General features: G+C 52.9%; 1 protein-coding gene across 1 annotated transcript in view; it reads right to left on the bottom strand.

Annotated features, from left to right (window-relative positions):
- Positions 1 to 24,490, bottom strand: part of AKNA (AT-hook transcription factor) — an 81,552-nt gene that overhangs the window by 47,092 nt on the left and 9,970 nt on the right. The window contains exons 2-4 of the mRNA XM_050926457.1: positions 7,873 to 8,422; positions 3,114 to 4,360; positions 2,440 to 2,514 (exon numbers count right to left, since the gene is read on the bottom strand). Coding sequence (XP_050782414.1) covers positions 2,440 to 2,514; positions 3,114 to 4,360; positions 7,873 to 8,224 — 1,674 coding nt within the window. The 5' untranslated portion in view covers positions 8,225 to 8,422. The remainder of the gene's footprint in view (positions 1 to 2,439; positions 2,515 to 3,113; positions 4,361 to 7,872; positions 8,423 to 24,490) is intronic.

Raw genomic sequence — 24,490 nt, 5'->3', positions numbered from 1 at the left:
ATCAGCACGGGTGGCGACGCAGTCCCAAATCCAAAAAGAGCTCCAGCATGGACCGTGCGGGAGATACTGGATCTGATCCGCTGTATGGGGAGACAAATCTGTTCTATCAGCGCTCCGTTACGGAAGACAAAATGCCAAAGCATTTGAAAAAAATCTCCAGGCTATGATACAGAGTCCAAAGCACAGTGCTGTGTGACAAGTGTAACAGAAAGCCAAAGAAGCAAATGGACGCTCATGGAGGGAGGGAGGGGGTACTGAGGACTCCAGCTATCCCATAGTCCCTGCAGTCTCCGAAAATCATTTGCATTCTTGGCTGAGCTCCCAGTGCCTGTAGGGTCAAACACATTGTCCGGGGTGGTTCAGGGTATATCTCGTCAATTTACACCCCCCACTCCCCTGTGAAAGAAAAGGGAAAAAAATCGTTTCTTGACTTTTTTATATGTCACCCTCTGTTTACTGCATGCTGCTGGTAGACACAGTGCAGCGGCAGTGAACAGCAGCATCCTCTCCTCTCCCTTCCCCGGTGGCAGACGGTACAGTGCAGAAGGACTTGTAGCCGTCCTTGTCATCATCCCGTGAGTGCTCCTGGTTGGCCTCAGGTGAGGTTGGCCGGGGGTGCCTGGGTAAAAATAGGAATGACTCCCAGTCATTCCCGGTAGATGGTACAGAACGGCTGGTAACCATTCTCATCATAGCAACTGGGGGCTGAGCTCCATCAGCACCCCCCTTTTCATGTCTAAAGAAAAGATTCTGTACTGCCTGGACTATCATAGCAGCGGGATGCTGGGCTCCTCTCCCTCACTGTTTAATGTCCTGCCTGGGCTATCATAGCAGCTGGAGGCTGCCTCCTGCTCATTTTATCTCACTAACAAGACAGAGTTTCTTATTCCTGCATTCTTTATTACTTCATCACACAAATGGCGGGGGGGGGGGGAGACTGCAATGGTAGCCCAGGAGGGTTGGGGGAGCAGGGAAGCAACGAGTGGGGTTGTTGCAGGGGCACCCCCTAGAATGGCATGTAGCTCATCATTTCTGCGGGATCTGACACGGAGCGGCTGTGCTCTCTGGTACCCTGGTTCTCTAGTACACTTGCCCCATATTCTAGGCAGGACTGACTCTATTTTTAGATATAACATAAAGGAGGAAATGACCCGGGGAGTCATTCCCATTTTTGTCTTTGCGCCTCCGGCCGACCTCAGCGAAGGCCAGCCAGGAGCACCCATGACAGCAGCAGACAGTACAGAATTACTGACAACCATCATCTCATCGCCAATTTACAATGGCCCAGCAGACGGTACAGAACGACTGGTAACCATCTCTGCTACCTTGCAAAGGCAAATGAGTGCTGCTGTGTAGCACTGCAGTACCGCCTCTGCCAGCGGCATCCAGTACACATACGGTGACAGTGACAAAAGGCAAAACAGGCTCCATGGTTGCCGTTCTATGGCGTCTGCCAGGGCAATCCAGGGAAAAAGGGCGCGAAATGATTGTCTGCCGTTGCTTTCACGGAGGAAGGAATGAGTGACGACATTTACCCAGAATCACTCGTGACATTGTTTTTGCACCATCCTGCATTGGGGTCTCAACCCAGAATTCCAATGGGCGGAGGAGACTGCGGGAACTATGGGATAGCTACGGGATAGCTACCCACAGTGCAACGTTCCGGAAATCGACACTAGCCTCGGACCATGGACGCACACAGCCGAATTAATGTGCTTAGTGTGGCCGCGTGCGCTCGACTTTATACAATCTGTTTTACAAAACCGGTTTATGTAAAATCGGAACAATCCCGTAGTGTAGACGTACCCTGAGTTGCATAAACTGGAGCAGCTCGCAGCCACCCTCTCTGATTTGTGGAGGTACAGCCTGGGAAGGCTTAAGATCCCTGCATGCAGCCTCCCTGCTTGTTCCTTGAGCTTCTGCATCTACAAGGGAAGACCTGGCCGGATGAAATGGGAACCAGCCAGAACACTCACCCTGCTCTCAAACCACAAGCCAATCTCTTCAGAAGCTCCGAAGAGCTTGGGTAATTTATTCCATAATTTCCTGGCTGCCGTGGCACTTTCTGCTTCTGACACAGATCAAGGCTGCCACAATACCATGAAAAGGGCAGATCTTGAGCAATCTCTGGCCAGAAGGCAGCATAGCCCAGTGGTTAGAGTCCCGGACTGAGAGGCAAGAGATTGAGGTTCTATTCTCTGCTGTGTGACCCCGGGGAGTCACTTTACCTCTCTGTGCTGGGCTTTCCCTAGCTGTAAAATAGAGATAATGATCTCTCCCCATCTTAAATACTGTTACTATTGTAAATCTCACATGCAGCCTGCTCTTGAGAGTCTGCCAGCCCAGTGTGACGGCCCCCAAAGCATCTGGGAGAAACATCTGCAATGAGGGGTGTTTATCCCAATCTCTGGCCTGTTTCAGGCTCCCTGGCCATTGTACCTTTGCTCGCAGCCGCAGCCGGTCAATGGTGTTCTCAGCCTCAGCGTACTTGGTCAGCAGTCTGTGGTAGTCCTCCTGGAAGGGGAGGGAGGAGAGCACACATCAGGGTCACATAGGGGTGTTACTATCACTGAGTATTTATATAGCAACATAAATGTCTGGCTGTGGGAGGGTGGATGCTGAAGGAGCAGTTAGCCACCGGGTATGAAAGTGCCCAGTGCGTGTGTACAGACACACATACACTGCACATGTAAATGCTGCAGAAGCATATGCATCCAGGGCTTCAGATAATAGGGACTTCAGAATTTAGTCTGCAAACCAAGAATCAAGACATCAGAAATTAGTTCCCTCACCGCACACATGCGCACACAATATTCTACCTGAATAAGTGACTCTGGTTTCCCTACTGTTAATTCTAATGCCCTGTCATTAACACCCCATGCAATGATCTGCCCCATGGCAGTGCTGACTGGGATTCCACAGGGATGAGCGTCCCCGATCAGCATTGTCTCCTAGTCCAGAGGCGACACCATACAGGTGAAGGCTCCAACATTTATTCCCTTTATGCTTCTTGCAGGAGTGAAAAGGGAGGGCCCTCTGATTTCAGTCCTGCGTAGAGATCCCTGGTCTCTCTCCTAGTGAGGTTTCCCTGGTTTGTGAGAGGTGGACATTACCTGCAGCTGCTTCACCAGCTCAGTGGCTTGCTGTGGGGACTTGAACTCCTCAGGCACCATGGTGGTGGAAGGGGTAGGGCACTTTTGCGGGGACCCCTCCGCGCTGCTGAGCAACACCTCCTGGACGATCTCCGCAGGAGACTTGAAGACCACAGGGCTCGCTGAACCCCTGGCCCTCATGGGCAGAGTCCTGCCCCGCGGAGGGCGGTAACTCTGATCGTCCTTTGGGAACTTCACCCGCGGCTCCACTTTGGACAAATCTGGCAGCGGATAGTTGAGCTGGCCTCGCCCATATCGCGAGGTTTCAGCTGCAGCCAGGGATGGCCTGGCAGGGCCTGACTTCAGCGAGTCAGACTGCTCTGCCTGCTTACTGGCGTTCCCCCGAGGGCTCAGAGACCTGGACTGCCTGCTGAACTTGGAAGGGAGAGCTGGGGAAAGGGCCTTCTTCAGCTTCCGAGCCCGGTCCTGCTGCTGGCTGCCAGCATGCTGTAGGGAAGGGGGAGCCTCTGTTGCCTTGAGCCTTGAGCTCTCCGAAGGCTCGGCTGCAGGGACAGGGTGGTGGTGGGATGCCCTAGCTCGAGCAGCAGAGGTTGCCTTGGAGATGGTTCGGGGGGCATCCTCCATGCTCTCAGTATAGGAAGATTCTGGGAAGGTCTCTGCGTCGATGCTCGGGGAATTCTCAAGGTCTTCCACAGACAGGTGGTGTACGAGGCTCCGGCTCAGGCTTCGGCGTCTGGAATCGGCCAGCGGGCTCAGCTCGGGGCTGTCCAGGTGCCCGCTTGAGGGCAATGAGAACTCCGTTTCTGCGGAGAACTCCAGGCTCTCTCCGAGTTGGCTCCGGCTTTCAAAGACATCAGCTCCGGTTGTCTGGCTTGGCTTGTGGGAGCGCTCCAGCAGGGTACTGGAGGGGGGCGGGCTGACATTGGAGTGTCCCGAAAGCTCCTCTCCGCCGTCTGTGGTGAAGCTGAAGGATTTGGCATAGTCCCTGTACAGAGCCTGGGTGTCCTGCAGAGCATCGGGGCTGGCGCTGTACTCTGAACCGTACTGGCCTTCGAAAGAGAGCTCTGGGTAGCCCTCCCCTTCGCTCCCTGCCTCCCAGTCCCCCTCCTGTCTCTCCACGTCTCCTGAGCTGGCTCGGTCCTCATCTTCTTCAGTCATGTCTAGTTGCCTGTCTCTCTGTGGGTGCCAACGGGCTGGGGAGGTTGGGTCCTCCTGTGTCCCATCATGTTCTAGCTCCTCGCCATCATCTGGAAAACAAACAATAGTGCTACTGTCACCAAGTGCTCTATGGTTTCTTTGTTCATTTGATTTCCTCCCATGAACCCAACCCCAAACTGCTCAGGAGAGTTGGGTTCTATTCCTGGCCTGCCACTGGCCTGGGGAGGAACTTTGGGCAAGTCATGTCCCTGTCCTGTGCCTCAGTTTCCTCATGTGTAAATGGCAGTAATGATACTGACCTCCTTCGTTAAAAGTGCTCTGTAAGAACTAGGCGGTGGTATTATTATTCCTACAAACAAGGGTATTTTTGTTTTGTTTTTTAATAATAATCCATGCTTTTTGCCCCCATATTCTCCTGCTGCAGCGAGTCCCACAGGTCATGTTACTTAAAGAAATAGCCATCACACATATGTAACTGTAATTCTTTCCAGTTCTGTCGTTTTGAAATATATTGCCTTTTAACTCTTTCTGAGCACCCTCTTGTTCCATTACAAGATGGGAGCAGCCCAAGTGGCTTTCTCGGCACCATGCATACATTGCTAGACCTCCAGCATCTCTCTTTTTTCTATTCTCCAAGCCAAGCTACTTAGTCCTGGGGTAAAATATTTAAGACTGCCGTAGCAACCCAGGTTCCAGCAACTTCCAGTCAAGCGCCCAAGTCACTGTAGAAGATGACACTTTTTAACATTTTACCCTTAATTTTGTCAATCTGGAAAATCACCTGGCGCTTCCCTTGCCCAACGGGTCCAATTCTCCTCTCATACCATTTTAACACTGATGGAACTCCATCAGCTTCAGTGGAGTTTCTCCTATCCCGCTGGTGTACATCAAGAGTATCAGGACGAACGTCCCTCATCGTTTGTATTGTCCCTGCTTTGGGATGTTTCTATTTCTGTTACAGCTTTAAGGGGAGATGGCCAAACCTTGAATGCTAATCCTCAGAGGAGGACTTACCTTCAGTATATATGTAACACTGAGAATATATTTAGAGGTCATCATTATTAACCACATGAAGATATCTGCATATTATTCCTTGGCCCTCAATACAGGCTAACGATAAAATTACCCGGCAGTTGGGAGGGACAGCTGAGCTAGCAGAGATCGAGCTAGCTCAGCTAACCAGAGCTGTAGCTGCATGGGCAGCAGGATGGGCTAGTCACCTGAGTACAATCCCCGCTTGGTACCCTTGGTGCGTAGTCTGGCCCTCTGTCTATGGCCCCCTGCTCACCATACGTCCTACAATCACCCTTCCCAACTGCAGCGCAGACGTACCCTGGATATCTTCTTGACTTCTCCGGCCAATAGTGAGCAGATGGCTCCACTGAGATGTTGGAAAGGACAGCTCAATCTTTTACAACTAAATCCAAACCCACCACTGCATCTTACTGGCCTCAAGGATTTCTTCCCAGACCCATTACTTTGCCCTGGACTTCACTGACATTCACCCGCTCAACTGGCCCCCTCCCATTTGCACTGCTAAAACACCTCCTCTTTTCAGCTCCTTCCAGTGTTTCTCACAAAATCTTCCTCAGTCTCAGTTCACTGAAATGTTGGTACCATCAGGAAATCCTGCTGCTTCCACTGTTCCCTTCCCATTCCAAGGTCTTAAATTCCTTAGCATTAGCCTGTTTTTCATTTTAACCATCTTACACATTAACCAGTCAATCTCAACACCCCTGGGAACAATCACCATCCCCAGGCAATGGAACGCAAGGTGCAGAGATTAAGGGTAATATTTTCTGAAATGCCTAAAGGATTTAGGTGCCAACGTCCCAATCTGAGCTCCTTAGTGATTGGGGGTATGTCTATACAGCAAAGAAAAACCCTGTGGCTGGCCCATGCCAGCCAACTTGGGCTCGGGTTGTAGACGTCTGAGTTTGGGCTGGAGCCCCAGCTTTGGGACCCTCCCACCTCTCAGGGTCCTAGATCCCAGACTACAGCCCGAGCCCAGACGTCTACACAGCAGTGAAACAGCCCTGCAGCCTGAGCCCCATGAGCCTGAGTTGGCTGGCACAGGCCAGTCATGGGTGCCTAGTTGCTGTGTAGATTTAGTCTGAGGCACTTGTGAAAATTTACCGTAGGTGACTTGCCCCAAGACACAGCAGCAATCTGGTGTCAAAGCTGAGAATAGAAAAGAAGAGTCTCCTAGCTGGGGTTTCATACTTCTAGACTGTGTCCTGAGCAGCACTAGTCCTGCTGTTTGCTCCCCAAGGACACTCCAGATGTTAACATCTTTCTATGCTGCACAATGGTCATTTATTCCAACTCTGGGCTTCCTAGCTAGGACCATGCTGGGACTTTGCCTCCTACTACACAGTTCTGAAGGTTCCTTCCCAGAAAGCCAACTTCTACCAACATGTATAAGGAGAGATTAAAGAGGCTAGGACTTTTCAGCTTGGGAAAGAGGAGACTAAGGGGGGATATGATAGAGGTCTATAAAATCATGAGTGATGTGGAGAAAGTGAATATGGAAAAGTTATTTACTTGTTCCCATAATATAAGGACTAGAGGCCACCAAATGAAATTAATGGGCAGCAGGTTTAAAACAAATAAAAGAAAGCTCTTCTTCACACAGCACACTGTCAACCTGTGGAACTCTTTGACTGAGGAGGTTGTGAAGGCTAGGACTATAACAGGGTTTAAAAGAGAACTAGATAAATTTATGGAGGGTAAGTCCATTAACGGCTATTCGCCAGGATGGGTAAGGAATGGTGTCCCTAGCCCAGTGGGACTCAAACTTTTTTACTGGCGACCCCTTTCACATAGCAAGCCTCTGAATGCGACCCCCCTAATAAATTAAACACCCTTTTAAATATATTTAACACCATTCTCAATACTGGAGGCAAGCAGGGTTTGGGGTGGAGGTTGACAGATTGTGACCCTCCCATGTAATGACCTTGCGCCCCCGAGGGGTCCCAATCCTCAGTTTGAGAACCCCTGCCCTAGCCTCTCTTTGTCAGAGGATGGTGATGGACGGCAGGAGAGAGATCACTTGATCATTACTTGTTAGGTTCACTCCCTCTGGGGCCCCTGGCATTGGCCACTGTCAGTAGACAGATACCGGGCTGGATGGACCTCTGGTCTGACCCAGTTCGGCCGTTCTTATGTATGGACTGTAGACCATAACTGTGGCCACACTGAGAGGTAGATGAGGTAGATGCAGGTACGTATTCCCTGCACAACACTTGATGCAGCTGGCACTCCCCTCTTGTGCGTCAGACGTGTCAGGAGAAAATCTGCTGGAGTGAATTTCCTGAGAACTGTGATGCGCACATCCGAAGGGCTCAGTGTTGTACCCCAGAGGTAGCTGCATTTCAGCGGCAATACCTATACACTTAAGCTCACTGGGATTTGTGTTCTTCAAGGCAAGTGAGCTGCATTTCCCAGGTCCCAGCAGACTACTGGGGTCTGGAGAAAACACCCAATGCCCTGGCATTGCCGATTCTTCCTGTGGCTGTCACTCTCTGCTCTGAGATTGGTGCTATCTCTGTAGTACATGCAGGCTACTAGAGGAAGAGGACAGAACAGAGAGCTGACTCACCAGCGGGTGGGCTCCTGGCATTGTCTCCTTGGGAACTGCTCCACTCAAACTCCTGCAGTTCGCGAAGGTCGAAGTTCCTGTCACTCTGTGCCAAGAGCCCCTGGGGAGAAGGTGGCCCCTTCGTAAGCCTGACGTTCCCCAGGAACTCCAGTTCAGTGGGATCCTGGGCCGGGGATTCACCCCACTGGCCAGCGTGACCCACCAGTCCGTTCTCGTCCAGTCTAGCGACTCCATTCTCCTCCATGTACCCCTCAGATCCCTGATCCACCTCCTCCTCCCAGCGCTGCCACTGCCCAGAGCCATAGCCAAGGCCCGCCTCTCCCCACTGGGCCCACGGCGCTGAGCTGGCCATGTCCTGCCGTCCCCGGCGAATGGCGTGAGGTGAGGCGGCAGGGCGAGACGTCTGGCTAAGGATGCAGAATGGGCTTCACTTGCATCATTTCATAGTGCAGACACCGAGGAAGCTCCGGGGGCTGAGGGGGGCTTTGCTTCCTTGGGAAATGTAGGTCACATTGCTGCTCCATTCAGCGCTTCAGTATCCTGCCTGCAGCTAAGAGGAGACAGGCAGAGAGAGGGAGAGATGCTTAATGGCAGCCAGGAGGGACACAGTGGGCTCTATTCAGACAGTCCCTCTCCCTCTCCCCTCGCCCCAGCACAGAGATGTCAGCTGCTGCCTGAAGCTTCCCCAACCAGCTCTCCCCCTCCCCAGCTCCAAGGGCAGCCAAGTCACCTCATGGATTGTACCTCCCCTCCCCAGAACTGAGGTCTGACATCCAGGCTAGGTGCCACCTAGATGCCGTCGTGACATCGTGCTGCCTGGGCTGGGGCATCGCGACACGGGTGCTGTCACATCTCCACATGACGACGTCACGTTGGCCTGGGCCTCTGTCCAAGGTAACATCTCACGTGGAAGCTAGGAAGGGGGAAACCCTGCTATGCCCGCCAGCCCCACGTGGCGCTCCCCTCTCGACACTGGCGTGTTGCTGGCAGTAGCAGACGTGCTCTGGGCGAGTGGCAAAGGACTGCTTAGTGGCACGTTCTGCTGGGCCACAGCCTGAACCCAGCACCATGTCCTACTCAACATCAGCAGGGTGGGCCAATGGTCTTCACCTTCCCACACAGCTGTCCCCCTGCCCTTCCTTCCACGGTACATTGCCTGATACAATCCCTCCCTGCCTCTTCCCAGCCCGGTCCCGGGATCACAGCCGCTCTACGAGCAGGCAGAAAGGGGTGCTGTGCCATAATACGCACACACCACCCCATTCCCAGAGCCTCGCTCACTGCGATGCTGGCTGGCACGGACAGCGTATTCAACAGCTGCCTGCCCTCAAACGCAAGCGTCACCTGTGAGCAGCCTGGCCATACCAGCCCTTCGGCGAATGCAGCGCCCGTTCACCTGGGCATGCAGACAAGACCTGCCATGAAATCCAGCGGGCCCATCTGCGATCCAGGCCAGGCAGCCAGGTGGGAGTGCCAGCCATGCTCAAAGTGGGCTTTAGGACCTGTCCTCCTCCATCCTGGAGCAGACGAGGTGGCTAAGGGTCTGCCAGGGAGGTCACGCACAAACATGGCATTGCTCAGAGCGCCAGGGAGGCTTTCCAGCAGCAGCAGCTGCCGAGGCTGCAATTCTCTTACAGGGGAGTCTATTCAGGGCAAAGACCGGCTCCACTCCGCCCCCTCTTCAGTGCAGCTGGAGATACACTGACCCACTGTTAGGGGCCATTCCCTTGCGGCGAGGAAAGCAATCAATGGCTGGATGGGCGCTGCTGGGGCACATTAGGCAACATTGCAGGAGCAGTCACAGTGGGGGTGCCCAGGAGGTGTTGCAGGGAACGGTGAGGGGCGCTAGCTGTGGGGGAGCTCCCAGCCGTGCCAGTCCTCGTCTCAACACAGCATTGGAGAAATGCCAGTCTGGCCCTATACAAGTCAGTTCACCTGCCCCACTGGAAACACAAACCAGGAGGTAGCTCTGCGATGGGGTGATGTGCCACAGCCCATCTCCTCCAGTGACTGCAGTGAGGAAAAGGAAATTCTCACTCCCTAGGGAAGAGCTGCCCAGTGTGCACACTGGCTGGATCTGGGGAGTGGAGACCTCGCCCAGGGGGGCCAAGAGCCCCTCTGCCCCCAGACTGCACTCAGCGGCAGAACTTCCTTGGCCTCTCTCCAGCCCCTCCCTGTATACTCAGCCTCAGCCAGAGGTGACCGCAGGAGCCTGACCCACCACCCCAAAAGAAGGGAGGTCAGTGCTGCTTGGGGCCATTATGGTTTGGAGCCCGGAGCAGCAAGAGCCTGGGGAGCAGCTGGACCTGGAGCTGCCCAGCGAGGGCTCCATTAGCAGCAGCCTCCCATTGTTCCTCGGGAAGCAGCTCCCAAGAGCCCGAGGATGCTCTCATGCAGCTGAGCTGCTGTTTATCCTCCCCCACACCAACCACCAGCCCTGCTCTCTCCCTTCCTGTGCCTCTTTGCTGCTGGGGCCTTTCCCCAGCCGCTTCACCCCTGGGTCTGCCCCGTCAGGACACTCCTTCGAAAAAAGAACCCACTGCAGGAGTGCGCAGGCATGGGGCCATTGCTCTGCCAGGCAGGGGGAGCTCAGTACATCTGCACAATGAGAGCATCTGCTCTGCCGTCCTCTTCATGGGGCCCCAAGGAGCAGGTGATCTGAATGCTCCCCAGCTCCTGCACCAGGTTGCTGTTCTCTTGCACTGAGGCAGGATTGGGCAAACTTCCCCGAGTACCCGCAAGGCTGCAACGGAGGGATCGGAGAGCAGGCAGAGGGCCCCAGGAAACTCCTGTCTGGCTCGGATCAAAGCTACATGTTCTCTCCCTCTCTCTGCACTGGACACTGCACCTGGCTGTGCCAGGCACTGATCAGCCCAGCTCCTTGGTAAATTGTGACCTGCGGAGCCAGGAATTGGTTACCACTATCTGCATGGTCAGACCCTTCGCCAGTCAGGGACGCCTGCATCTACGGCAAATGCTGGATACGTTATTGGCCTTGACACTGTTTTGCAAACTCCTGCCGTGTGCCATCACTTCACTAGCCAGTTCCACCCCGTCTGCCTCGTTTCACACGTCGGCCTTCCCTTTGCAAAGGAACCTTCCCTTCCAGGGCGAGGTGGCACAAAGCTAGCGCAGGCTGTTTGCCTGAGCCCGGCTCCGTGGACCAAGCTAAGCCACTTAACAGCCAGGTTGCTGTACTGGCAAACAAGTCGGTTGATGTTCAGTGGTGCAAGAATCTGCAGCTCCCGCTGGATTCAATGGCCCTGGGACGCCGGCAGAGGTACCGGGGACACTAATCCCCTTTGTGGTGGACACCAAGCAGCTGAGGGCACATGGTGCCCATCAAGGCCTAGATCTCTGGTTTGAATCTGGCTCCAGGAGAGTAGCAAGCAGCCAATCACTGGTGGCCTGTGCGAAATGAGCTGTTGGGTCTCAACCTAGTTCCCACTGGGGGAGTGCCACATAACAAAACCCACCAACCCAAATCACCACATGATGAAGAGCGGCCAAGGACTTGAAAGAGCCCTGGAAGCCCAAATGCCCCGGTTTCCCCAGCAGCGATGCCTCTGGGGGCTGAGGCTCCTGGCGTGGGTGGCAGGGGGGAAGTTTGCTCGGCTGCAGACCTAGCCATTCCTGTTCTGTGCACCAGCAAACAACTGGCTTCCAGCACAGCATTTCACTCTTAAAGAGCAGCGCTCAACACAGCCTCTCCTGCTCCACCCTGCCAGGCTCCGATGCCAATGGGCCACTCCTGAGCGGAGAACTCACAATTCACCAGCCTCAGCCAAATTCAGACTCAAGATTGGGAAGGGGAAAAAAATGAACTTAAAGAATAAAACAAGCCTCCCCCCCAGCACTATCCCTCTCTTTGGTACTTGGCTGGCAATCTTGGTTAACACTCCTCTTCCATCATTAACCCCGGGAGTCCCAGCAGGCTCCAGCTTACCAGCCACATGAGTGATCTGGAGTCCCCAGGATTAGCTCTGCTGCTTTCAGCTCTTGTTCCTGTGCCAGGCCCTGCCCCAAGATCGCTTCCTCCCATCTGCTCCCACCAGGAGCAAAATCACACCCCAGCAAACTGTTCCACTCTCCTGTCTTCCTTGCTGTGGAATGAGGAAGCAGATTGTTCTCTCAGCTGTGACCCCAACCTCTGGTCTCATCCCATACCCGATGCCTCACCCCAAGAAGGCATTATAACAAATCCACAACCACCTGGGACTTCACTGTCACCACTGCTGTGCACTGTGGCCATTCAAACCTTCAGTACCATTGAGGTTAGAACTGAGATCCCCCTGTTACAAAAAACACAGGCCCTCTTCCTTTGGGCTACTGGAGAATCACCCTCAGCTGTTAGCAATATAGGGCCAATGACACACAGCTGGGCAGTTCTGCACAACTGGGCACACATCATCTAGTACAGGGCATGCACACCACACACCTGGTCATTCCTGGATTAAATACATTTTTTTCCCTACCAGTTCACCCCTGACCTTAAGCCCCAGTTTACTCAGTGACTAACAAAACCAAACACAAAGGTCTCAGCAGAGCATGGCTATTAACCCCTTAGCTCCTGCATTAAGAGTCAGTTCGCTCTGAGATCCAAGAGCAGCAGCCCTGGGAAGTCAGTTTGGGTGTGGGGTCGCTAATCCATATCAGTGCCTGGAGCAGTGACACTATCCAGGACACTAATGGGCAACCCATGGGTCTTTAATTGGGGCGAACAAGGTGAGAGCTCTAGGGGGCAGGAATAAGCCACTCCCAGAGAACGCAGCAGCTTCTGCCATCTACCAACGCCCACCCCACAAGGATGATGCACGGCAAGGAGCTAATGCAAAGACACCTGGCTGGTAGGGGGAACTGGACCTGCCACAGTCAGCAAGGACTCATCCCCCAAAACCCCAGGTCACTCAGCAGGGGAACACGCTGGTCTTGCCACAGGGCAGCTGGGAGCAGAGAAAAGGACCTCAAAGAAGGGCATGATATGTCCTTGTAGAGTCCACCATAGGGTCCATGCAGTAGGACCCAGAAAGGAGCAGCAGGGCTTTGCTTCAGGATGAAGCTCTCCCACCCTGCAGGATGTGCGGACGGGCATGGAGCTGTTTGAGGGCCTTCCATTTCTCCTCAGTCCCTCTGGTGGCTGTGCAGGGTCTGGTGAGAAGTGGCCAGTCAGAGTTAGAGGGGGAAGAGAGCCAAATCAGGGGGGAGGCCGACGGCAGAGAGGGAGGATGACAAAATAAGAGAATAGGCAGACCGAGCTTGGAGCCTGTTCACTGTCTGCATATGAGAGAGAGAGAGAGAGAGAGTGTGTGTGTGTGTGTGTCTGTGTGTGTGTAGCACAAGTCAGACTGTGTGTGAAAGAGACAGTGGCTGAGCTCCAGCAGACTCATTCCACTGATGACCTAAGGGCAGGACTGGAGAACTTTCACTCCCTTCCTCTCCAGCTGATGCCTCATTATTATTATTGTGGCCCTGGGTTTCCCAATGACTAGTGATTTCGAGAGCCCAAAGAGAGATGCTTTGAAGGGGCCTGTCAGACACCCACGCTCTGGAAATCAGGCCCTCCCCAAAGGGGCTCATGTTGGGCCCCCACAGTTTCTGGCCACTTTTGAAAGCCCTGGCCTACCTCTGTGGCTGTAGCACCTTTGGGCCCCAGTTAGGAATCAGGGCCCCACTGTGCTAGGCTCTGTACAACCAGGTTAGATACGGCCCCTGCCCCCGCTCACAATTCAGCACGTAGTGAAATACACCACATATTTCTCATTAAGCCTTCTCTCCCTGCAAACGCAGGCCCTGGTGGGCTTCTTCTGCCTGACGCAAGACCCACCCCCCCTCCACTCGGCACAGCCACAGGCTTGCTGTCCCTAGCCTGGGCCCTGCTGCCAGCTGGCACCCCAGAGCTGGCCAAGAGCTAGAGAAACCCTCTAAGGAGGGGAAGGAGTCAGATTGCAGGAATTCTCCTGTGCTGCCAAGATTCCTGATACTTCAAGACACTGACGGGCAACACGGACGCCTCTCTGATCCCTTCCCCTGAGAGGAGATCAGTCCTGCCCATGGCATCTCATGCCCCACCTCTCGCCCCATCTGAACCCCCTCGCAGCTTTCGAGCCTGCTCCAAACACGCATCCCTCTGCATCACAGGTGAGCGGGCGGCCCCGGGACAGCAGTTGCAGCACCACCCCGCTGCCTGCTGTGACCGCAGCTCCCTCAGGCTAACGGGCAGCCGCTCCGAGCCGGAGCTGCGGCTCAGGGCCAACGGGAACCTGCCTCTGAGCGAGGAGGTTCAGAGCCCCCAAGGCCTGGCACTAGGGCACAGAGTCACCTCCCATCGCCTCCTGCTCCCTCCCATCATCACCAGCGAGAACAAAAGCATGAGCACTGGAGGCTGATTTCAACCACCCACAGGCCAGGCCCCGCATGGGCAGGGCTGGTGCCAGCTTCTCCCAAAGCTGCCCTGTCAAGGGACCTCAGCCTAATCTGCAGGAGATCCCTACCGGACACTCTGGTGAGGAGTGTGATAGAAACACTGTAGTGTTCAGGGCCCAGGTTCTCGGCTGGGTTGGCTAACCAGCAAGCTGGCTAAAGCCAGTCAGGGACGGGGGAGGTTTTCATGGCCGGGGCCACTGCTGGGAGCCGACAGAGACTCACCAACTCAAATGTTGCAGGTCACTGAGCAGTAGAGTGACCAGATGTCCCTATTTTATAGGGACAGTCTCAACATCTGGGGCTTTTTCTTATATAGGCGCCTATTACCCCCCATCCCTTGTCCAGATTTTTCACACTTGCTGTCTGGTCACCCTACTGAGCAGGCAGCAATGCCTTGATCTCAGCGGTGCTCCAGGACTGTCAGGAGAGAGTGGTAAAGAACCACAGGGAAAGCTGCTTTCTGCTAACATTGAACAGGTTGCTTTGCTGGGATAAAGCAAACAGCATCATCCCCAGAGTTACCCAACCATACGGCTTCCGCCTAGAATCGTTCCCACCTGGTTTCCTGCTACAGAGTTTAAGAAGCAGGACACAGAGCCTCAGGCAACTGCTAGTGAGCTGTGGAGAACTGATTACTCACATGGCGCTAACTCTCCTCCTTGTTTTAACCTGTGAAATCATATTAGAAGGCGGCTAAATACCCACCCCCTCATCCCTTTACTCATTTTCTGCCTAAGTAGGCCTGGCTGCTGCGATGGAAACAGTCTGAGGTCTCCAGTGGGACTGGAGGTGGCCCGTACATTCGTGAGTGGGAGGGAAGCACCCACAGCAGGTGATAACAGTACCTGGGTTTTCTGGGAGACTTCCTTCTGGCCCGAAGTTTTAAACTCAAATTTTCAAGAGCTGTCCCTGATTTTGGGTGCCCAAATTAAGGTAGACACCTGATGTTCAGAGGTGCTGAGTACCCGTGGGTCCCATTGACGCTAGTGGTGGGTGCTCAGCACCACTGAGAATCACGTCCAAGGTGCCTTGAATTGGGTACCCAGAATCGGCAGTCACTTTGGAAAACATGGGTCTTGCAGCATGTGTGCTGCACGCACAGAAGCAGGAGTCGAGAAAGATGCATGATTCACATCCAGGTTGCCCAGCTTTGCTTCACTTACCGCTCTTTTTCCCTGGCGCAACTCCAGAAACCCACAGCCCTTTCAAAAGCAGCTGCAGGAGCCGGTTCTGAGCCGCTCGTATCATTACAACCTGCGTAACATTCCAAACAGGACTCCCTGCTACGATCAGACCCAATGGAAGAGAAAACATCTCTCGAGAGATAGCTGGTGTTTAATTAGGCTTTTGTTTTCTCTCAGGGCATCAAACGACCGGCATCAACACAAACTCCCTACAAGCCACACAGGCAGAGCTGCAACTCCCAACATACTCCTCACAACCCAGCCAAACGCTGTGAAACTCCCCAACACACGCCTTAGGCCCTGGGAAAGCGGGAATCCAGGCCATTTTCATTTCCCAGTGACGCTGCCAAGACTCATTCATTCACTTTTACTCATCAACCAGACAGCTTCTACTCTCACTGTTGCTCCTAATTAGCACACCCCTGCCCCTGGAAAAACTCAAACTGGTTTCCTCAATCAAAACGTTCCCCTCCATTGCAACAAACACACACTGGTTTGTTACTATCGGCTGACCCCTGACCCGGGCTGCATGGTAGTTTACAGCAAGGCTGCTCGAGGACTTTGGGTGGAATGCTAGGTTATGGCTGATGTAGCTATGGGTCGGTGAGCACAAGGGGGCTAACTGATTTTACTTGCAATTAGCGCTTTGGTGCTAAGATCACCTTGGTAGCAATGGAGGGGCAGAGGGAGTGCCTTGTGGTACTGCAGGTTTGGACTGGGAATTAGCGACTGTATTAGCTGGATCGGTAAACTGGAGGTGGGATTCCTGCTGGACGACTGCTGGTTGCTTGGGCTACTGGTGGTGAAGGTCTTAGAGGAATCCTGCTAAGAGGAATGTCAGTTGCAACGGAACACTGGGAGCACAGAAATGGCCACAGCAGATCAGATGAATGTTCCATCTAGTCCAGTGTCCTGCCTGACAGGGACCAGCTGCAGATGGTCAGAAAAGTGCCTGAAATCTCACAGGGGACAATTATGGAGTGGGAGGCCTATAGCTGGAGCATTGTGCCTGTATCAACATGACCCAAGCAAGTGATCACAGCGGGAGAAAAGAGGTACAGGGCTTTTAATTCAGACAAGTGCTCACAGAGCCCAGTTCTGCCAACCTCACTCACGCCAAGTCGTGCTTTGCTCCAGGAGTAACCCCAATGATTTCAATGAGGGGTTATTGGCCAACCATGGTATTACGCTGAGCAAGGGAGACAGAATCAGGCCTCAAAGCATTGTGGTCTGTGTTTTTGGGTGGGAGCGGGAGGAGTAGGGAAATCCATCCAACTCGGACATCTGAACACTCCCACCAAGGAGATAGTTGAGTCTTTTTGTACTTGGATCCACTCCAAGCTGCTCAGCTTTCCACTGCGATTCGACCCCATGTCTCTACTGCTGGAAACAGCAGAACTGGAGCGACAAACCTGGGCAGGTGAGGAATCAGAACACAAGGGTTTCCCAGCACTTCCAAGTAGATGACACTCCAGCCTGGGACAGGGCAGCCCAGAGGGAGCAAGAGGAACAAAACCTCCACTGCAAAGCTCAGACCAAGAAGCAACCTTCCCCTCCAAGTTCGACAAACCTCGCAATAGCCCAGTTACGCAAAACCTGTCACCTGCCACGATCAACCTGCTTCCTATGAAGACTCTTCTCCGCTCCCCTCATCCCTAAAGAGAAAGAACTTAAAGCCACTTTTATGCAGCACCATGATGAGAATAACTTCAGTGACAGGGGCTGCTTGCTGCCTTCTGAACAGGTCTTGGAAAATCTGCTACCAGCAGAAGCCTCCTCATGTAATGAGTATTAGTGACCGGAGTTTCAAAAGGTGCCGTGAAAATCCAGTGCTCAGCACTTCTGAAAAATCAGCCCACAAATATCCTCCTCTTTGGCAGAGCTAGGCCGAAACCAACCCCGCCGGATCAAACACCTCCCCCAGACTTCCAGGTGGTCTCCAGCTCGGGTCAAACATCAGCCTTGGGAACAAACCTGGCAAGAGTTTGGACCTGGATCCACACTCTGAGGTTCAGGCCCATCTGACTCACTTAGCCACAGCCTAGGCAACAGCTATAAACAAAGCTGTGATCACCACAGCACTCAGACCCGGCAGCCTCTTGAGTCCCCGCATGCTGCAGGAAATCCCCACCGAGGCAAAACACGGCAACAGAAAGTCTAGCTGCTTTGGGGCAGGGGCGACATTAACTGTTGGGTTCAGGAGAGGCCAGACGGCCAGGGGAGCAAGCCACAGCGCACAGACGGGCAGTGGGGAACAAGGTGATGAGAACACTCAAAATGCTGAGGCAGCCTGGCGTGCCCACCCCACACTGCATCCTGCTGTCCTTCTAGCCTCTCTAGCCTGCGTCAGCCCCTGTTTCCTTCTCAGCTCTGCTGCCTGGGACTGGACTGTGAGCAAAGACCCCAGATATTCCAACCCTCCAGCTGATGAAGTGCCCGACATCCGGAGAGCACAGGGGCTGCCCCGTTGCCAGCAATCCTGGGGGAGCAGAAGCAGTGGGGATGGAAGGTTAGATACACTCACCTGCTGCTGTCTATCTTCTCCGTTAGCCATTATAGGAGCCACTTTCCACATCCCCGAGCGAAGCCTGGCTCCCTGCTTGGGTCCTCAGAGCCGTGCAGCCCCACGGAGCTCAGATCACGTCTTTCCTAAAGTCTCTCTTAGGCGCCCTGGCTCCTCTCCAGCCTGTGCTGTCAGACTGAGGAGCCTCTCCCCACGCGCTCCCTCCCCGCCCCCAATCTCGCTTTTGAAGGCAGAAGCAGGAAGCGTGCAGGCAGATTTCCTACAAGTTTTCATGTGCATGCGCGCAGACAAAACTTCTTAACCCTGTAGAGCCCTGCAGGCTGGCACAAGCCCCATGTGTCTGGATGGTTCAGCCCGCCATCCTTACCTCTTCCTGCAGCCATACTATAATCCCTTCCGGGGACTCCATCTGAAATGCAGCTTTAAAACGGATCCACTATCTCTGGTGAACTGAGGGTTGGACTCTCACCCCTGGAGCCCGCTATCCACAGAGCAGGGGCAGCAGAGGAGGTGGTAGGGCAAGCTCCTTCCATGCTGCTCTGCCAATGTGCCACCTCTAGGGGCGGCATTCAGTGCCCGCTGTGCATTCATTCCTTGGCATCTCTGGTGATACTGCACAAAGATGCCTAGCTACATATCTCCAAAGAGGGGCACCTGGTGAGAAAACCGGGGAACCTACAATACGACAGGGCTGGGAGATGTCTTGGAGGTGTAGAGTGGAAAAAGCGACCGATGCTAAAAAACCAGGGACCATCCCTCCAAACCAGGGTTTGGCAGATATGAGATTAGCTTGTGCAACACGGTCACCTCTCTACGGGGAACTGAATGGCGAGCTACCAACTCTTGTCATTGAATGAATCGGAAAGTAACAGCCTTTGGTCACTAATGACCTGCCTTTGGGGATGTTCACAGTGGGACATCCCTCCTTTGTAAAATGCTCGTGCTGACTTGAGCTGGCTTTTGAGATTTCACTCCTCCCGTGTTGCAGTTTCTGAGGTTCCTCTTAATATAAAGGGTTCCTTTTGGTGTCATGGGTTCCTTCTGATATTGTCTATAAAGCTGCATTTTGTTGGAGTCTCCATTTCTACAGCCCCGCCACACCACAGCATCTCAACTACCACACATGGATGTATCCTCACCATACCCCAGGGGAGGGAAGTATCCTCCTCCCCATTTCACGGATGGGGAAGTGAGGAACCCAAGGTCATACAGAAAGCCAGTCGCAGAGGCAGGACTTGGCCCCAGATCTCCTGACTGCTAGTTCTTGTGTCTTGACCACAAGACCAGGCCTCTTCCTACATTACTCCACACGGCCGCTTGCATAGTGTGGTGCAGGCGGCTGATCTGTGTTTACAAGCACCGCATGACGCTAGTCCGTTCTGCCCCAGGGGCACATGAGGAAGAATACGACACACGCCAAAGTGAAGGGGTAGTCGAAGTTGTGCAAGACGTGGGTCTCCTTAAAAAGCAGCTCCATGTTTTGACCCGTACGTCTCAAAAAAAGTAAAGAAAATAGAATACAAATTCCCTATGCAAGGCCAACACGAGACTTGTTTTATTTGCCACATAGAATCATAGATTATTAGGGTTGGAAGGGACCTCACATCCGCAGGAGCTGGCAACAGGACCCTTTTCATAAAGCAATTTGCCCCCACACAAACTATTGTCGAGGTGTCTAGGCAAAGGACTGTTGCATGGGGGCTCCTCACCCTAGATTCTATCTGTTTTTAGCGATAAAAGGCCTACTGAGGGAGATGGCACGGTCTAATGGATAAAGCACTGGACCGGAATTCATGAGACCTGGATTCTATTTCCACCTCTACACTGACCTGCGGGGTGACCCTGGGCAAGTTGCTTCTCTGCTCTGTGCCTCAGTTTCCCCTCTCACCCTCTGTCTGTCTTGTTTATTTAGACTGTAAGCTCCTTGGGGGAGGGACTCACTCTTACTCTGTTTGTACAGCACCTAGCACAATGGGTTTCTGATCTTGCTGGGGACCTCCAGGTGTCACTGTAATACAAAAATTCATCATCCTATTACTGTGGATGGGTCAGGGGCCTGTTAACGGGATGCAGAGTGTTTCACCATTACGTTGCCAGTTCAAATACAATCCAGGTTGGTAGTGCCAAGGGCTCTGTGCTCACAGGCGCTGAGCAGCCACATCACCAGCTGAAAGCAACGAGCGCTCTCTGGTTGTTCTTTGGTAGTCGCGGAGAAAAGAGTGAGTGGTCTCATTCTGCGGCCATCCATTGTTTACTCTACCTGTGTTATAACCCATCCCTCCCTGCTGCAACTGTCTTGTCTATTTAGATTCTCAGTTCTTTGGGGCAAGGCCCGTCTGCTATTCAGTGTTTGTCCAGCGCCTAACACAACGGGGCCCCATTCTTGGTTGGGCTTTAGGCAGTACTATAATCAATAGGATTATCACTGGGCACTCTAGTTGATGGCTGTCCATATGACAGCTGTGGGAAGTCTCAGCTGGAGGCAGGGGATTGAATTAGACTGAAGCGCCTCTTCCCCACCCAAGAGGTAAGGCATCACATCAGAGCCAAGGCCCATGGGCAAGACAGCGTGGAGGAACCTCGCCCTGCTACTGCGTGTGCTGCAGCTGCTTCATGGATAAGGCAGGAGGTGCCTTCGAAGAACCCGTAGAGAGAGGGTTTGAGTGTCCAGGACTGCCAGGTCAGCACCTTTCCCCAGCGACACACTCACACAGATTACATCGAGTATTTGAAGTAAGAGGAAAATCACACAGAGGGGGAAGAGGCTGGCTTTCAAACAGAACACTCCTGGACTCGGAGTTGGAACCAGCCTCATGCAGTGGTGACTAAGGATGGATGTTCTGCTCCTTCACGCTTGCTGCTTCTAAGCACTGCTGCTGTTCTAGGCAAAGGGGAACCTCACAGGACCCTACAGTCTGGTATTAAAGCATGCCAGCTTCTCCCTGGGCGAGAAGGTGATAGCAGGCTCCAGTGGCAGGTAGGAGACCCCAGGCTCTGGACTGGAGAGGGACACACCACAGACATGCGGAGTTAACTGAATACTATTGTAGACAAGTCTCTGATTGTTCACGATCTGGGTGTGACGTGACTCCTGCAGTTGTCTCCCATCACCCGTTCCCATCAGGCAGGAGCGCCAGGGGTGCCAACATGTCCCAGCAGGATGCAAGGTGACAACATCATTTAGCGGCTGCCCACGGGACAGGGAAAAGGTAGGAATGACACACATTATTCTCTACACAGCAAGCGTTCGCTGTCCGGGACAATACCACCAGAATCTTGCAGTACGGGCCCACCCAACTCTTTCTTTTGACATCCAAGGGTACTGGATTGAGCCCAATAAGAGGAAAAGGAATTAGAGAATCTGCAGTGCAGAGGAGCTGGGCTCAGAAAGAGAAGGGGCAGGAAACGGGGCAATATGGGAATGAATTAGATAAGGGCAAAGCGGTGTTGGTAAAATAAAAACTGACCCAAACCTTCACCCAAAACCGAAGCCCACACGATACAGGAAAGGCTGATTCTTTGTTTTTAACATCAGATCGGTCGCCAGGAGCATCCAAGCTCTCTTAGCCACCCCCTGCTCCCTGACACCCAGCTCTGCAGCACCCGGAGATTTGGAGAGCTCCCACGGGGTGCAGAGAAGCTGCCAAACTCTTTGGAGACGATCCAAGCTGAGCCATTGAGGCGCACCCATTTCTGAAACAAATATTTGCATTAAAATGCAGCTCTGCGCCTCAGGCAGAGAGAAGCAGGGTTGGTCTGCACAGCTCTGTGGCCTGAGCAGCCCCGGTACTAGAGAGCACTGTGTAATTACACACAATGGGGAACAGAGACGAGAGGGGTAATCATCACTCCCGGGAACAGCAGTGCTGTAATTGTCATGCTGGGGGCGTGTCATGTGCTGGCATATTCACGAGAGGGTAATTAAGCCCTTACTGTGTAATTAGCGATGAGAGGAGGACAACCCTCTGCAGCAATTGAAACCTCTGCATGGGCTGGAATGTGCTTTGCTTTGCTGCGGCCAGGACTAGCAGAGAGCTGCTGGACTCCATCCAAACAGCGCTGCTCCAGAACAGAGAGGAACGGACCCAATACTTCCAGCCACTTCTTCCTTGGTAGGAGCCAGGCAAAGTGGGCTCAAGACCATCCCCCAAGCCTGTGCCAGGTGGTGATGTGACCACTGAAAGATTGGTTCAATGCTTGGGGCACTAGTCTGAGGCGCCTGAGACTTGGGTTTGATTTCCTGATCTGCCACAGATCTGGGTAAGTCACTTGGCCTCACTGTGCCTCAGTTTCCTATTCCTATATAAAATGGGGATAAACAGCACTACCTTACCTCAGAGGGGTATTGAAAGGATAAACACATTCAAGAGTGTAAGGCAGTGGAAGGTCCCGCCCCCGAAATGCCGCCCCCGACTGAGGCGGCGGAAGGTCCCGCCCCCGAAATGCCAATGACGACCAGGGCGGCCGAAGATCTGGCCACTGCAGTCGCCGCCTCCCAAATGTTAGTGCCCTAGGCTACCGCCTAGGTCGCCTAATGCGTTGCGCTGGCCCTGAACTGGACTATAAGACCTCTTACGGTCCCTTCCAGTCCTATGATTCTATGAAAAGAAATGATCTCGGCCTCTAAGAACTTGCAATCTATAATTCCTTGTCTCCAGTTGGAAAAGTGACTGCGTTTCAGTTAGGCAAAGCCCACACGTACTAGCTAAGCCCAAACTAAGAACACACTTTCCCCCGCACCTAAAAATCTAACCTGTGCGCTGCACTGAATCTGGCTGGGTAATCCGTTCTGCTAGGGGCGAACGGATTACCCAGATCTGGAGTTGCCGTAATCAAGTTCCACTGTATCCCAAAGCCAAAATAAACCACTTGAAATAAAATCAAAACAGCTAAAGGAAACAGGTGTGTTAAGCCCAGAACTCAGTTATTGCTGCTAAGGATGCGGGACAATGAAACGATTCTGTCAACGTTCTGGATAGGAGCAATGTTTTGATAGAGAAACGGAAGGAAATGACTGGGCATCGGGCAGGATTTGAGCCCTGAATTGTTTGTGTGCCTTAATATGTACACGTTAAAAGAGGGTTTAAAACAATTAATGTTTCCTATCAGTGTGAGTAACAAACACCTGAGATTATTGCAGTGAGTGAATACAGAAGCTCTGAGGAGCGGTACCTTTGTGTTCGTTGTGTCTGTGCAGTGCCTAACCCAATAGGGCTAATGTCTCTAGGCACTGCCATCATCCCAAACACTGGGGCAAATTCTCAGCTGACGGAGACCGGCATAGCTCCAGAGACCTCAACGAAGTGAGACTGATTTACACCAGCTGAAGATCTGGCCCCTAATTTGCTTTTTGACGTTTACGTTTGGTTTTGCCCCCATGGTTTGGAACGGCGTCCCGGCACCATTTGTGAGAGCCAGTATAGCGTCCCAGTGTTTCTGATTACCAGGCCGCCATCTCTCCTTCCGGAGTGGGGAACCGGGTCACTAATCCTGCCACACTTCCTCCCTTCCTCTGCCATTCACCCCCACACGCCCTCTCCAGACAATTACATACCCCACTATGTCCCATAAATAGCCAACCCTGGACATCCCCAAAACAGACCACCTGCAAAGTCCCTCTCCCCCATAGAGACACCCACTATATCTCACAATAGCCTCTCACCCACACACTATATCCCTTTACCCAGAAGCTCATCCCGAACACGTCCCCATCACCAGATCTCTAGTTCACCTCACGTACCACAACCCCCAAACATGCCCTCATCCATCCACAGCCTCCCCCCGGCATACCCTCATGCTGTCCACCTCCCTTCATCAGACACCCCTCCCCCACCACCACAGTCCTTGAAACTGTGAGTTCCCTCATACTACTTTATGGGGGGCTAGAGCACAGGACTTGACTGGTCAGTTTCTCTCATTTCTGGTCAGTTGCACTTGTTTACCTGCACTAGCACAATCCTGCAATGTCTGAGTTGCAAAGGGCCTTGCTAACTGTCATGATTTTATTGAAAGTCTTGTGATACTTGGTGGTTTTCTGAAAGCCCCAGGTACTGGAGTTCATGTTGTTTTGTGAGAATCTCAGCTTTCCTTTGATCAAATATGAAATTTCTGGCCCTCGTAGTTGCACAGAAAAGCTTGAAAACGTGAACCCTTATATGCTCAAAAATCACATGGCAAACAAAAGATTTCCAACGTTGTTGTTGTTGTTTTAATCTCATGATTCTTTGAGTATCTAGGTATGAATTCTTCTTGCAAACTTGTGTGTATTGACTTGGGTTTGGCAAAAGATGATTGTTTTACAAAACCTAACCTGAGAACCAAATTTGCTCTTTCCCGCTAACCTATAAGCAGATGATACATACGATCACAGGAGCTCAAACTCAAGAACAGTTTCTCACCTCTTCTCCAGAAGTTAAAATCAGAAGTCATTTTGAAGGGTGGGGGGAAGGGGTGGTCTCCAGTCCGGGCCAGTGAGTGAAAATGAAAG

Source organism: Gopherus flavomarginatus, chromosome 17 (genome assembly GCF_025201925.1).
Source record: "Gopherus flavomarginatus isolate rGopFla2 chromosome 17, rGopFla2.mat.asm, whole genome shotgun sequence".
Lineage (NCBI taxonomy): Eukaryota > Metazoa > Chordata > Testudines > Testudinidae > Gopherus > Gopherus flavomarginatus.
The sequence above is the reverse complement of the archived record's forward strand: the minus strand, read 5'-3'. Positions and strand labels throughout refer to the sequence as shown.